The sequence below is a fragment of the Rattus norvegicus genome, chromosome 1 (assembly GCF_021556685.1).
Source record: "Rattus norvegicus strain SHRSP/BbbUtx chromosome 1, alternate assembly SHRSP_T2T, whole genome shotgun sequence".
Classification (NCBI taxonomy): domain Eukaryota; kingdom Metazoa; phylum Chordata; class Mammalia; order Rodentia; family Muridae; genus Rattus; species Rattus norvegicus.
The window spans coordinates 5,947,011-5,963,676 of NC_141534.1; the positions used below are offsets into that span (position 1 = coordinate 5,947,011).

The following is a 16,666-nucleotide window of genomic DNA, read 5'->3' on the forward strand; positions in this document are numbered from 1 at the left end:
CAAAGCAGGATGAGTGGGCTGCCCAAGGCACAGTTTGTAACTAGCAAAACCAGGGTTGGAACTTAAGTTTGACTCTAACACTGTACTTGACACTATTACCTTGTTAGTGCTTCATAGCTCCGTGGTTCTTTAGTATAATTTTAAATGATGGCAGGAACTAAGGACATTCAATAAATCTAATTGTCATTCTGCTGTAGAAGTATGTATAGAAGTGCTACTTTTCCACAATGCAAACAAGCCGTCAATATAGGAATGATGAATAATTTCTAGCCATATTGTAAAAGGAAACCTTGTGATTCAACAAACTATAAAATGATTGAGAGAAATGTCTGGCATGGCATAAGACATTCCAAATAACTGCCTCCCTCATCCAATATTTGCAACATACTAGTGTTATGGACGGTTGCTTCAAATACTACTTGAGCATGAAGGACCTTGGGTCTCCCAGCCCAACATGTGTGTACAAGGAGGAGTTTCTTAATTTTGAAAGGTTTAGCAGTTGGGGTATTGGTCACCCCTAAAGCCATCCATGAATGACTTTCAAAGGTTTCTAACCCACCCTTACCTTGAGCATCAAGAAACTGTGAGGTGTACTGTGGCCACTGGCTCTGTGCTAAGTTGTCAGGTTCAATGACTAAAGCTTAGTCTCGCACAGCCAATCCTTCCTCTCAGACTAAACGGGAAGCTTTGAGCTCCACTGTCTACAGCATTTTCCCACCATTATGCATGTCATAACCATTCAGAGGAATGAAAGAGCCTCATAGGCATGTCACCTTAGTTTGCTAAATTGATATTTTACAGGAAAAAATAATTATGACTATCACTTTATAAAAATAACAGAAGAAAGAATAATTGACTGAGTCACTGTATATATGCCCATAATTTAAAAACAGTTGGTGGGTTTCAAAAACGATGAACTGTATTTAATAAATCACAGCCAACATATATCATGATTTATTAATAGGTATTCTTCTATGTATCTTACGTACATTATCTCAATTATATTCCAAATGTGTGGGTGAGTGACTTTTGGGGTTGCAAACTAGTAAAGCATGCCTCATTTTCTGTTCAATTAAAAAACCAATTATAATTGGATAACAGATTTAGAAATGTTTGAGACATACAAAAAAATCTTTTAGTAAGGTGATTCTACATAAACCTTATGCATAAAATGGAAACCTTTATGTACTTACCTTGAATTCTGATTTTTGAAAATTAAGACAATAAGAATTTGGCTTGTGGAAAATATATATATGGCTGAAAAAGAAAACATTTATAACTGGTTATTGTCAGTACATACAAAACTAGTATTGAATGTTCAGTTTCTTAGACTCAAATAATTATGGACAGAAAAACTTCTAAAGAACTGAAGCATTTGTTCTTATAATGGGACAAAATTATCTGAGTGGGAAAATTCGTCTTCATTAAGAAGCATTTGAGGAGAAACTAAGAGCACCTATACCAGGGTTTGGCTGCTAGTGTGCTCTTTGGATAGATTTTCAGTGCATCTGCTATTCTCCCAGCAGCAGGTTGAAGAGGGTGCAGAGGCCACATCATGAGGAAAATAAATAGGAAGTTTCCATTGGGTCCTTCCCGAACCTCCATGCAAAAGGAGGATCAGAGGGGATGGAGGACACCAGGAAAACATGGTTCACTGAATCAGCCAAGCAGGGCTCATATGGACTCACAGAGACTGAAAGGGTAAGCACAAGGCCTGCATGGGTCTCTACCCAGTTCTCCCTGTATGTAATGGTTGTCGGCTTGGCTTGGTGACATTTTGGATTCCTAACTATGGGAGCAGTTGTGTCCCTGACTCTTTTGCCTACTCTTGGGACTTCTTTTCCCCCTCTCAAGTTTCCTTGTCCAGTCTCAACATAAGAGCTTTCGCCTTGTCTTAATGTAGCTTGTTTTGCCCTGTTTAGCTGTCATCTCTTGGAGGCCTGCTCTTTTTTGAAGAGGAAATAGAAGGGGAGTGGATATTTGGAAGGGGGAGGTACAGGAAACAGAGAGGAATGAAGGGAAGGGAAACTGGTCTGGAGTACTGTATGACAGAAGACTATTTTTAATTAAAAGAAAAAATATTTGTATTATGCTAACTCCCAGCCAATATTTGCTTTCCTCTTTTGAATGATAGCTAATAATTGATAGATCATAAGAACAATAAATAAAAACACAGAAACTGACCCAGCTGTGAACCTATATTGTACTAGAGCTTGGAGTTGATCCAGTACAATCTAGTCAGATGAATTTCATTTGAATACTTACTGAAAGCACACACAAAAGTCTTCAAAATCTAGCCATATTTCTTTGGAAACACTTTCGTTTACTGCTAGCTCTTCCTGTGACTTGTCCAGTGTTGCTGTAGTCAAGCTAATCAAGTCCCTTTCTAAGCTAATAGCCTCAAGTTGGTGGGCATCCGCCAAGGCAGGCTCTGAGGGTTCATCTGGGAAGGCCAGAGGACACATACATCAGGCATATCTTACACTGTTAAGTGACAGGCTCCTAAAGTATAAAAAATAAATGGTAAGGAGCATTTCAAATTCAAGTCCTATTTATGAGAATACATAAATAATAATCGCTTACGTGCAGCCCTAAAGTCCCTGAAGGCATGGTTCTCACACTTGGATTTTATGATTCAGGAAACTAGAAATGACTTTGTTAAGTTAGGAACATGTTCTTTAGAAATCGCAATGTTAGGACAGAAACTAATGAGCCTATGTGCTTAAAATCTTCTACAGAGGTCTTATTTTAAAAAGGACAGTCCAGGGAGCATAGCGCACCATGAAAATATGACAGTCTGTTGGCCCGGTGTATGCAGTCAGCCTTTTAATCATTCCTCTCAGGGGCTATGTAGCCACAACTTACATTTATCAAGCTCTGTCACAAAGCTCATGTAGAATCTTAAGTCAACTTTTTAATAGACACATGTGTGACATGTCTTTTAAGTCTGAGTTCTTACCGAGTCTTTAGTTACTAACTGGAACTGCCAATGGTTTCAGTATTCTGACCACAGCCTTCATGTATTAAAGGGCACGCACCTGTGGGCACTGGCCTGCAAACCCAGGGAATTCAGAACTTGAGGCCAACTTGGACCATAATGAGTTGTACGCCAGTCTGGGTGATTTAGCAACACCATGTCTTATATAAAATACCAAAATAAAATGATCATATGGACTTTCCTCACAGTCCGCTGATCATATCCTCCTCCATTTCTATTTTACATTGAATTTAGCCTATAAAATTGTCACATGTCTCTAGGATGGCATAGCTAAGAATTAGTAAATCATAGGAAATGCTGAGAAGAGGCTCAGCTGGGAGAAGGGAGAGCTAAGTCTGTCCAGAAGCAAGAATTTTGTGTGCTTCCATCTCCACGAGAGAGCAAAACCGTGAGAGGATTGTTAATTTACCTTTTCCAGGTGTGGTTTGTAATGCAATATTGGCCTGCAAAGTGAAAAGGAACAATGATAAGCATATACATAATTGCCCACATTAGAAATGTATGCAGTTTCTTTAACAGGTTATAGGCAGTGAGGGCCAGAGGGGACATGGTGGACTTGCACAAGTGGAAGGGAATGCCACTTTCTAAATGCCCACAGAGGCATGAGCGGCATGGCGGGGAGGGTTTGATGGAATTCTTCATCCTTCTGAGATGTGGTGCATACACGCTCACAATTGAAGATAAGTCTCATATAGTCCGGGCTTGAGCTGGTCGGTACCTGAGACTGATTTCCAGCTATTATGCTCATCTCCCCTTGGCTGGTACTTGCAGCTAAATCACTTTCCACAAGGGGAGGAAGACTGGATCCCAGCGGCGTTCCTTTCTTAATGACAGATTGTACAAAATGCCTAGTGGAGAAAAATCCCACACAACTTCTGTTACTGTAATTTCTGACTAACAGTGGTCAATGACTAAGCTTAGTTTTGTCAACAACAACAAAAAAGGTTTGATTCTGTTCATTTCCTTCTTATTCTTTTACAGAGAAGTTTTTAAAAATTATTTCTGAATAACTTATTATACTACTTCTTATACTACTACCTCATCAGTCAGCATATTGCTGTAAATTTTTTTTCTGGGACACTGTTTTAAAAATGTGTGTGTTTATTATCAGAATTTACAGGGAATTTGATTATCAGCATTAGCAGAGTTAATGGAGTGTGTGTATGAATGAAAATCTCAGTGTGAGAAGTTTAATCCTGGACTATAAGCCCTTAGGCTCCTAATTGTGACTTTCATACTGTCAACCCAAGGCAGTTCCTCAAGAACCCATTGCTAGAGTCAGACAGTATCACTGTAGCATGAATTTCATTAGCACAATGAGATGTTTATCATAGTACCTGCATTTTACACAACAGTTTCAAAGATAAAATCAAATTCTACACATATAGCTGGGCATAATGGCACATGCCTTTAATCCCAGCATACAGGAAGCAGAGGCAGGTGAATTTCTGTGAGTTCACAGCCAGCCTAGCTTACATATTAAGCTCTAGGTTAGCTTGAAATACATAGTGAGACCCTGCCTTAAACCAAAACAAAAATAATTTCTCAATATGTAGACTTCATAGATTGACTTCTCTGACTTTCATACAACTCCCACTAGAGGGTAGCAGACACATATTTATGAGACTCCAATTGTCTTAGACAAAATCATGAGCCAAGAATGAGCAAACCTGCGTTGTTACACTGACGGAATGTCAGCGAAAGGAAACCCTGGCAGTAGTCATTCTCCACGGAGACTGCTCTTATGCGGACCTATCTGGTTAAATAGCAGAACAGGTCTAGGGTATGTCTTCCACAAACAGTGCAACGACATTCCCATACCTTTGTCTTTGCTCCAGAGCTTGAACTTGTGAATGAATTATAACAGATTACAGCAGATAATAGATTAGTGGAAGACAATAAAGTGATGGTTGCCTGTTTTGGGGTACCAGAATTTTATCCACCTTAATCAAAGAGTAAAGGTAAAAGAACTTAAATTCGTGTATGGGAGCAACTTGGTGAACTTGAGCTAAGAAATCAGTCCACTTTTGATCCTATTGACATAGAGATTCTTAAAGGCTGAGTATTACAATATAAACTGTAGAAAAATTTGTTCTGGTGTCAAGCAGCTTTATAACCCATATAACCTCTAATTAACATGTACATTCATTCAAATGAAAGTGGTGATCACTGTTCAATGTTGGTCTCCTCAACTTGACAAAGGCGACTCTAGATCGCCACTTCCGGGAGTGTCTAGGAAATAACTTCTGCTGGACATTGACATGCGCATTGGTGCACTGAGTGGGAATGTTCTGCTCTCAGGGTAGGCAGACACTGTCCAGTCAGCAGTGGGCCTGGACAGCACAGGGCCACTGAGGAAAGACTCTTGTCCTGCTCATGGGCATCACAACTCCAAGATCTCTACCTTTTGAACTCCAGGCCTTGCCCAGTAGCATCTCTAATTGTTCAGCCAGATGGAAGTCACACTGTTGCTTCCTGGACTTCTATGATGTCAGGTTGGGATAGCTACACCAATGTCTTCTCCAGTTCTCTAAATGCTGATGGTCTCTCATGGCATGTCTCGATCACCACGACCATGCAAGCTGATTAAATCTCATGTCGCCCATGTGCTTACCTGGCTTCTATATCACTGAAACAGCTATCATGTAATCATACATGTAGTTGGTCTGTTTCTCTAGAGAACTTTCAGTATAGAAATAGTTGTGGAATGTATGAGGCATTAATAAAAAGTAAAAATACAACAACCAAAATCAACTCCCCCAAACATGACAGAAACGTCAAGGTAAAGGTGGCAAAAATGGTTCTAATATATTATGCCGAACAGGAATAAGACAGTGTGAGTTAATTGATTAAGAAAATGCACCTGATATATTAAACTTAACGAGAATAAGACAGTGTAAGTTAATTTATTAACTGGCTTTGGTCCCTAACATTAGAAAATATTGTGATTGTTTTTCTTTTTCCTATCATTTTATATTTCTACCATGGGTCTAATCCATGATATGTCCTCAGAAAGACTAAGCTTATATCTGAAAGCACATACATCTACTGTATCCTGTGAGGGCTAAGATTGTCAATTTGACAGGATCTAGAATCACTTGGGAGAAAGACCTCTGGGTATATCTGCGAGGGAATTTCTAGTTTGGGTTACACTGAAGTGACATTACTTTGGACAGCATCATTCCAGTCTGGTCCTAGACTGGATGTGAAGGAGAAAGGCTGAGCACTGGTGTGCATCTGTCTTTGCGTCCCAATTATAGGTGCAGTGTGATCTACTGTCTTGCACTCCTACTGTGTGTGCCTTCCCCACCACGATGCACTGTACCTTCAAACTATGAGTCAAAATAAACCCTTCCAACATTGTGGCAAATCAAAGGGAAAAGTTATAATATATATCCCATTATGTAAGCCATTCAATACTTTACAAATAATTTTTACTTTTTGAATTAAAATATGCTCACTTTATTTTCATCTGGCCTTTTCTCTCTTCAATGTATCCCCTTGCCCTCTCTCTCAAGTCCGTGCCCTATTTCCCTTTGTCATGAGATGTATGCATATGTGTATACACATATATGCACATAGGTTTCTAAATACATAAATACAGCCTGCTTAATCAGTTTAATGCTAATTGTATGTATATTATTTCAAGACTGACCACTTGATGTTAGATAACCAGTCAGAGAAGGGTGGTGGTCTTCCCTGGAGAAGGCTATTTCTCTTATTCAATACTTTAAATAAAGTGTTTCCAAAAATTAAAGTACTCTAAAAAAAATGCCCAAATAAGTCAAATATTCATAGCTACATGTGACTAAAAATACCAAGTTAGAAGATATTAAAAAGCTTCTGAATGACTTAAATGCCTCAAAGTATTTTCCACTCAATATTTACTGATTAGAAGCACCTGTTGAATACTTAGTGCTGTATTAAATACCAAACTGTATTCAGCTGAAAAATGCAAAGGGAATGGAAAATAAATCCCACAATACTACTCCATATATCTAGAAACCTAACAATAATAAAACAGGTGTGGAAACAGTCAGGGAAATAAATCCAGAAGCATATTTTAATAGCTTCATGAATTATCCTTTTGGGGGAAAAATCAGGACACATGGCTTCACAGAGTGTCAGGTAATGCTATGCTCTGAAAATGCGTATACATTCAAGGTCAAGTTCCTGTGTTGAACCTAAACCCCGAGGCAATGGTCATAGGAGACAGGATTCTAGGAAAGCCATTAGGACAAAGAGGGAAGTCCTTATGAATGAGATTTCTACTCTGGAAAGTGGTGCTCTAGGGAGTTTGGGTGTCACTTTGAACCTATAAGGAGGCAGAAAGAGGATTGTGTAAGGAAATGGGTTCTTCTACACACCAGATGAACCAACTTCTCGATTGTGGACTTGATGGCTTCCAGGACTGAGATATATTCTTGCTATTAACAACCAGCAGGCTTATGATACTTTGTTACCACAGTCTGCACTCAAACGGAATAGATGCTCAGAGTAGGCCAACTACCTAGAACTGTAGACACCATTTTGGTACTAGGAAGAAGTTGCAAGAGTTTTGAAGAACTTTATAAAAATGCCCACATTGCTGTTAAAGATGCTATTTTGTTAAAGATGATTTTGGTACTATACTATAAAAAAAGAGAAAAGTTTAGGGAATATGTAAGTGATTTTCAAGATTATGTTGGTGCAGATATGGAGGGTAAAGAGCATTCTTAAAAGAATGTTAAAGTCTCAGATAAAATGAAATGCTGTTGGACAACAGTGAAGACTGTCACGGTTCCAAAGCTGCCGGGTTATTTTTGTGTTGTACTATTTGGTAAGTGGTGGGTGAGAAAGGGGATTCTAGGCAGGGCATCAGGAAGCAGAGGGTACCCTTTCATTAGGCTCCTCCCTTGTTCGGCTGCTCGGGAGATCATCTGCCAGTTCCTTTTGTTCAGTCCAAGGAGGAAACTATACTGCTCACAAAACATTCTTCCAGACCTTCAAAACCACTTCTAGCCACAAAGCCTTTGGCACCTGCAATCCAGCCACCTTGCTTTCTAAATGACAATAACTCTGTGATGGTCTATTGATGCTCCTAGGTCAAAAGGGACACATTTTAGGGAAAATTCATCCCAGCGTACACAAATTCTGATTTTGGCCAACTGTATATGAAATCTGATGATCTAATTTATATCAAATGGAGAGACAATTTAGTGGCTCCACTCAAAACTGTTCCTCAATTAGCATTCACCAACACACAAAAATGCCACCTCAACCTTCCCCAGCCCTGTCCTCACTCATGAGGTGAGCCATGCTGCTTCCTGGCACACAAACTTAAATTTATTTTATTCTTTGTGAATTCCATACATGCATGAAATGATCTTCACTCCCTCCAATTACAACTAGAAAACTTTCCCTCATAACCTGTCTTTTTTTCTCCCTTTTTCCTCCTCCTCCTCCTCCTCCTCCTCCTCCTCCTCCTCCTCCTCCTCCTCCTCCTCCTCCTCCTCCTCCTCCTCCTCCTCCTCCTCCTTTTGAGAACCCACTGAGTCCAAAAGTAGCTGCCCATATGTAGGACTGTGGGACAACCCACAGAAGCAATATAACTGAGTCCACATATACAAAGGAGAATGACTCTCCCCCTACTCAGCCATCAACTAACTGTCAACAGCTCCTCAGCTAGGCCAGGGCTCTGGCAGTTATCAGTAAGAGCAAAACTCATGGGGTCTCCCCATAGACAGATGTTGACAGATCACAGCACCATATAACTCAGTTCCACCTTAAAAAATCATTCCTTACAAATCCAAGCTACCCACAGGCTAGAATTTCCCCATTTCATTTTGGAGGGATAGCAAACATTTACCCTCTAATACTCATACATAAAAAATGTGAACCAAAGTATTTGAAAATAAATGAGATGATGTAATCATGGTCTGTAAGACATCCCTTTAACAGTTGTATAGATATGCATATGTATTTGGCTTCCACATCCTCCAAACATTCTTTCCATTAAGTGTGATTATGTTTTTAACCACACATGTCACAGATGGGAAGTTGAGAAGAGCCACCAGTGAGAAAGTCACATACTTACGTTTCTGTTGGGATTGTAAATGGAGCCATTCTATAATTCAAAAATGGACTTGAAATCTCAAGAAACTGCTCAGGCTTCTTCGGAACAGCATCTGAAAAGATGGCAAGTATGACCCATGCCGCCAGAATCCTTCAGATTCTAAGGCAGTGCTGGTTAGAGTACACGTTTACTTGGGGATTTAAATAGAGGTAAGGCAAGAATGAACAGGGACATTTCAGTTAATTGAAACAGTTTAAATAATTCTTTTGTCTATAGCCAGTTTTTTTTATGGCTGTGCATGGAACAATGATATGAAATGGTGAAGTTTCACAAGTCTTTCCATTTGCTGCAAAGTTGACTTTTCATATAACCTTTTCCTTTAGAAAGAAATAATATCCATCAATTAACCTCCTCAAACAACCACTTAGGACAGGCACAGGAATGTTAGGTGGTCCATGGAAACTACAGTAGAAGCAGAAGCATAAATAACATAAATAACAAGGAAACGGTGTATTGAGAGAGGACTGTGGTTATGCCTAAGTGTTAAGTTTAGAAGTAAGAAGCTCCCAGTGAGAAAGGAGAACACAGTGAACGCTGAAGTTGAACAGAAAAAGAGGTAAGGCTCAGACAGTAAGCAAATCCCTCTATCATTCTGCATTATCCTTCAGAACGAAAGTATCTTCTTGTTATTATTAGATTTTATTTAACACATTAAACCCAACAGAAAGAAGAGAAATAGATGATAAGCCCTAGCATAACCACTGATTGACACTTTGAACCTATAGTATATAAGACACATACTTGCCTACTTTTTAAATTCATAAGAGAAGGCATAAGAGTCAAGCAGCTTTAGGTTCAGGATGGCGTGATTTGCCTCAACACATACCTCAGTCCATGGAAGAGACTGCTAAGCCTCCAGAGAAGTGTAACCAGACTGCTTGGCTATCTTGGTGCATACCTTGAGCTTCATCGGTGATCACTGTTTCCTTTTTGTGGCGAATGAGTTTCCAGGCAGGTAAGGGAGGAGGTTTGGGGGGTGCCACCAGGGGACAAGACCTACTTCTGGTCACCAGCACAGGATGGCTACAGATGTGAGAAAGACCATATTCCCTAAGTTTCTCCGCAGAATTCGCCTAAGAGATGGAAAAAGGACTTGAAATCTTTAATTGCCTCTTGTATTTAATAACAATACTTTTGCTAATATAGAAAAGTTGAAAACACCCATGATCCTAACTCCTTAATAGAAAAGACACTGCCATTTCTATTTCTTTGCATCTTCAAGTTTGCCTGAGACCCTGTTTGCTTATTGAAAAGGAAGGAGTTAGGCCATTCTCGAGCTTAAGTTCCAATGAGAATATAAAAGCTATAGGTAGTGTTTTTCTAAGTTGAAGCAAGTTCTGATTATCTAAAGAAAAAAGTAAACTCGCTATCAATTGTTACTTAACACTTAAACGTTTTTTCAATGTATTCAGGACTTTGAGTTGGAAAGAATGGCCTTATCTATGATAAACTATAATCCTTTACCAGTGGGTTTTTCCTCAGGAAGTCCCCATCGTTGGAGACAATGGAGACATTGACAGTGGGGACAGAAGCTGCCCTGATGGATATGTCTCAGAGTCAAACATTCTGCTCTGAAGAAATTGGGAATAAGTCAGACCATAATTTCAAAGAATTCTACTTTCTACTCCCTAATTGCTGCTTGAAATATGTTATAGAAAGAGAGAGAGGAGTGAGAAAAGCAAGAGGAGAGAAAGAGAGAAAGAGAGAAAGAGAGAAAGAGAGAGAGAGAGAGAGAGAGAGAGAGAGGAATTGATCCACTTAACCACCACAGATTGCTTTAACATTTAAAGAAAAATAACAAAACACCAACTACACTGAAGCCTGTCCTCCAGGAACTATTTTTTTCCAAGGACTTCATATGATTGGATTTTATGATAGGGATACAGATAATTAATTCAGATTTAAGAGAAAAGTGATACTCTGCCTTTTAAAAGTAGCCTAAGAGAGAAACTGTGTTTTATCCTTTTTCCTTACAGTCTCTTACCAATTTACTAAAAATAAATAAATAATAAATTCAGAAATGTCTGTAATACGTAGAGTAGGCTAAAGACAATTATTTCTCTACACCATCTAAAAAGTAAGCTTTATTCTGTTAGGTGTAAAAAGTCTCAATGAAATCAAGTCACCCTTTGAGAGTAATTGCTGAAAATTCAGGGGTGAATTTAAGGTCATTCAATAGAGGATACCTCAAAATAACATTACTACGAGGGTTACACATTGATACATTCTGAAATAAAGCCACAGTCAAAGTAATACTTATCAGTAGAATAAATTCTAGACATTTTACAAAAGATAATTTGAGACACAAACTTGTCTCTATTTCCCTATCTTCCTCTGTGCACTCTTTCTGTGTGCTCTCTCCTCTCTCTCTCTTTCTCTCTCTCTCTCTCTCTCTCTCTCTCTCTTCTGATTCTTTCTCTATGTATGTGTCTGTCTGTCTCACACACAATAACAATCTTGTAATCTAAAATGAATTTTTTTTAGCTTTAGAATATAAAGTGCAGGTTGAAAAGCAAAGCAAGATATGAATTCCATCACACAATTACTAATCTATCAAAGGGCTGGCCTGACTTAGCAAAACAAATTTCAAAATGACAAATTCTCATATTTTTTTCAATATATTATGCAATGCTTGGGTATCAAGTAATGCCGCAAATTCTAGTTTAAATTTTGATTCTAAGGGTCTCAGAAGTCCCTAGACAGGAGTTAGGGGCAAGGAGAGATTTAGAATAGCATCCTTGAGATTAAGTAGGTACTTAATGTCTGTTGAATGATTCATGCAAAAAACTTAAGCTGGAAATTTCATTTTCTAAGAACCCTTTACTCATCCCCCAATTCTGTTCCAAGTTCTCTAAAAGAAGGGGTGAGAGCTGACAGGTGGGGGCAGCTTATTCATGTACAGCCCAAGCTGTTTAGGACGCATGAGAGGAGGGGTGCTGCATCACGCAGGGCAGTTTGTGATAATTTGCTCTATTCTTCAGTACTTTCCATTGCTTCTTAACTAAATGTGAGCTCTTAATTATGAGTGTTGGCCTTAACACTCTTTGAGGCTGTAAATGTAGTGTAATATTCCATTTTTGCAAATTTTCAATAGAGAAGAAATCATTCGTTATGGATTTATGATTAAAATAGTATATCTATATTCTCTATTCTCTCCTGACTGTAACTCAGTCTCTGTTAGCTCCCAGAACACAGGGAATATGTGGGCTCCTGGCCGCCAGGCTTTCTAAGATAAACCTCTCTCTGCTTTGAACACACTTTTTGTTATTTACTAGGATAACTTCCTATACCTCAGGTTAAACAGTTAGCTTTCTCTAGAAAGACCACCCTGGCTGCTCACTAGAGAGTCTTATGGTTTGTGTCCTGTCTCCCCTCCCCCATTGACTGACCCCCTATTCACATAGGTACTTTTTTCTGTCATTACTCCAACAATCACTATTTATCTAGATACCTTATAAATTCTCTGTTATAGCAGTTTGTTACTTATTTTCCACTTACTGCTCTGAGTTTTGTGGTAAAGAATAATCAGGGCTGTGATAATCAGTATGAGTAGACCACATTGTCTAGCATGTATTATAATACAAGAGTTGATGTATAGTGAGTGTTACACTTTAATAAGCAGTTTGAGTATTTCCTGGATAGGAGCCATGACATGCCACAAAATATGGCTGATGTCCTTTAGTGGTCCATACATTGAGTTATCATCAAGAGCATCTGAGATGGTGCCATGACACATAGAGAGTTTAAAGAACATCGGAGAAGAGGAAGAAAACCCTAAAGTCAACAGGAGGCTTCGCTTAAGAGAAGATTTGAGTGCAGACTTGAATTGAAGGGAGTTGCAGATTTCCAGACACCATGAAGATATCTGATCCTGCTCTTTAACCACTGCTGCTGCTATTTAACCTTGGATTAAAAGTAACAGAGACTTCTTCTGTCCCTATTGCATATGCTAATGCATGTGCCCCACCATTTTTTTTAATATTACTGCTGTGTAGTAACATTTGCCAGTGATTGTGGGATGATGGTATTGGGCTTCAAGGCCAACAAAGGATGAGTGTGACACATGTGGCAATGTGACCCTACTGGAATATTTACTTTTCAAGCTACTCCTCATTAAAGTTTTAAAGTTCAACTCTGACAAAATGGATATAGTGTGCAATTCTATCTATGCACACTACTCTTTATCCCAGTCCTACGTTGAAAATCCTGGTACATTAAACTGTCCACTGTAGAGCATGTAGAACCCCAGTGGTAAGGTGCGAGGGGTCTAAAGTCCCCACACAGGGCCAGGATTGAACAAACACTCAATGTATTGCATTAGTCTAGATAAGCTAGATAGGTAGATTTTTATCATTATGAAAGGAGAGAATTTGATTTTTCACTCTCAGAACCAGAGAAATGGCTCAAAGCTGTGGAATTCCACAAATATCATGTAACAACTAAACATGTTCATTAAAAAGCAATGCCTTGGGCAATATTAATAAAACTGTAAAACAAAAGTCTGGCCTCCAAATAAAATGTAAATATGATTTCATTCTGAGCAAGAGTATAGAGCATAATACAGAATGTGTGTATAGGAAAGAAACCAAAGGACATATACCAACATGTATACAATACCTATGCCTACATTTTAAACTATGCAAAATTTAATTGTATTGCCTTTGGCTACATTTACTAAATTTTATGTTCTTGATTAAATTTAAAGTTTAAGAACAGAAAGCATTTATTCTGTACTACATTATGATGCAAGAAGGCTATGGTAGTTGCTCCCCAAATGGAGTGCAAAATTATGTGCATCATCCCACTTTAAGAATGCAGAGGGCTAGAGAGGTGGCTCAGTGGTTAAGAGCACTGGCTATTCTTCCAGAGGTCCTGAGTTCAATTCCCAGCAACCACATGGTGGCTCATAACCATATGTAATGGGATCCGATGCCCTCATCTGGTGTGTCTGAAGAGAGTGACAGTGTACCTATATACACAAAATAAATAAATAAATCATTTTTAAAATTATATAAAATAAAAAAATATATGTGCAGTTGAGTTTCTGAAAAGCAATTATTAATCAGTAGTGATGTTCACAAGTTTCACTGAAATGTATGTAGTTCCTTCATCTTTAGCCTTTATCTTTGTACATAATAGAAAAATATTTTAAAATAAACTATGACTGTATTTTACCTTTCTATAATTAGATACTACTGTGAACAACTGAAACAGTTTGGGATTTTCCATCTCCCTAGTCTGAGCCAAGGAATATGTCCCTCCCAACCACCACACATAAGGACCTATATCTTTGGTTTTGGATTCTTACCATCTTCTCTAATGTAAATATCTTGTTTTCAAACAAATAGAGTGGTGTAAAGGTAGCATATACAACCATCTGAGGGGACTGTATTGCTGAGGAACCTGGAAAATAAACATATATTACATGAATAATTCTCATCAACACAAATGTAGACAATCACTTTCTCATTGTGTACTCTTTTGAGGGAGATAACGAAAAAGATATGGGAAGGAGAAGAGGAAGGAAATAAGAGAGAGAATGAGAGGGAGAATATATCTGGTATATTTTCCTCTTTTTATAATGATTTAGCCTTAATTACTACCCTTTAAAAGAATCTCCCAAAATACATTAGAGTTTAAAGCTTCAATATATCAATTTAAGAGAGAAACAATCTCTTGCATGATGTTCTTCTCCTCCATAAACTATATATACTACCCACATACATGAACTTCTTTCAGCCCAGAACAACAGAACGAAGAGCTTTAAGTCAGTTCACCCTCAGTCTCAAGTTCAAAGTCTCACTGAAACATCTAAGTCCTTTCCAGTAAGGCGTAAGACATGACTCATCTTGAGGCAAAACTTCTCTCCTACAACTCTTTGTTTGTTAACATGTACACAATGAAAATTTATTCACCTATAAAGAAAACTGAATTTTTCTCTAGGGTTCTTACATAACTATGACCCCGTGACACTAGACAAAAAATGTAACTCCAAATTACAATGGAGATACAAGCATAGGATGGGACCAGGTAGGCAACCAAGTCAGCATAAAAGCTTAGCAAAATAAGTTCCATTGCATGTTAGGCTTCAGAATATTTCTCTTTGTCTGTAGTCTCAGCGCACTAAGTCCACTGTCCCCTCCAGTCCTCAGTGGTGGCTCTATCTTATTAGATTTGACCAGAGAACTGTAAGAATATTTTGCAGTGGCTTCACGAATAAATAGTGCTTGCAAAGAGGCCCTTCAGGTACTGTGGGTAACTGAAAACAAAAAGCAGGGCCCACTCTCTACAAATCAACTGAAGACAGCCTGGGGGTTTGGTGAGATGTAGTTCTGATTGCCTGTGGATCACCTTGGGGACTTACCTGCATATTCACATTCACATTCAAATAGCTCTGTGGTCCTATTCTGTAGCATTACAGACCAACGGTCTTCCCCCATCCCATCTGTGCCTCCTCTAAAGTGACCTCTGCGTGAATGATGCCTTTTCTATCCCTAGTCTTTGTGGACTTGACTGATTAGCTTCCTGGTGGGTAACTTTCATGTGGGTGATTTCAAGCTCCACCCTTGGTATTTCATTTACAAGCTTCCTTGTTTTAGGATAAGGTTAGACTGAAAAATTTTCTAATCTTCCAATTTTTATTGCTTTCTAGTTTACATTTCCTTCCATTCACCTCCTTCCTCTCATATTTTACTACTCATAGTAAGGAAGTTAACCCTTATGCCCAATAATCTGCTGAAAAGCCACCTCTGATAAATAGCCAGTGTCCTTGTTAACAGGTTTTAGTTTCTACAAAACACCAGACTACACTTCTGGAAACCCCCTTTCTGGTTTACAGCAGGGACTATTTTTTCCAATTTTCCAATTGCATCTTCCTTGTTTCCAGCTAGGACTTTTCCCACAGCATCTATCACTTACGTAACTCTTACCAAGCAGGCCTTCAGAGCTACACAGAAGATTTTAAGTATACATCTTAAACTCTTCCTAGCATCCACATATTTCAGTATTTGTTACACTGGCATGTTGTTAGGAGTTTGTCCATGTAATTACTGCCCAATCTACAGGGCAAGCCAACTAGCTGGGGTAGACCCAGGAGAAGCAATGGTTGTTTCTGCCTGAAGATGAACAGACTCCAGTACCAAGAATTGCTAGTGTTTTGCTCTGAGTCTGTGGGCATTCAGGTGACAGGAGTGTGTGCCTTTCATATCCAACATTTACTTGATTGGATCAAGTTTGCTCACAGGAGGCAGTACAAGCTGCTTCTCTCTGCCTACTGATCTGAATATAAATACCATCCAAAAAGCATCTTCACACAGTGTTGCCCAGATTTCTGTATGACATGGCCCAGTGGAGACATAGAATCACCCACCACATTAACTTCCTTCTCAGTTTTGATATCAACATCTTTGCATAGAAAACTATTTTGGTCTAAATTATAGCCCATCACTGAACATTGAACACAGACTTCTGAAGGTCTTCCTGCAACAATTTCCTTTTGTTTGTTTTGTGTTCTGTGACAAGGTGGTGGGACAAAGCTGGCCCAAAATCTGCTG

The 16,666-nt window shown here is 38.8% G+C and overlaps 1 protein-coding gene across 14 annotated transcripts in view; it reads right to left on the bottom strand.

The window, feature by feature from the left end:
- Positions 1-16,666, bottom strand: part of Adgb (androglobin) — a 143,240-nt gene that overhangs the window by 61,344 nt on the left and 65,230 nt on the right. For all 14 annotated transcript variants that reach the window (XM_087651342.1, XM_087651334.1, XM_087651375.1 and 11 more), the window contains 7 exon segments: positions 14,422-14,516; positions 10,012-10,186; positions 9,075-9,165; positions 3,717-3,846; positions 3,408-3,441; positions 2,266-2,443; positions 1,194-1,257 (listed from right to left, as the gene is read on the bottom strand). In XM_087651342.1, coding sequence (XP_087507468.1) covers positions 1,194-1,257; positions 2,266-2,443; positions 3,408-3,441; positions 3,717-3,846; positions 9,075-9,165; positions 10,012-10,186; positions 14,422-14,516 — 767 coding nt within the window.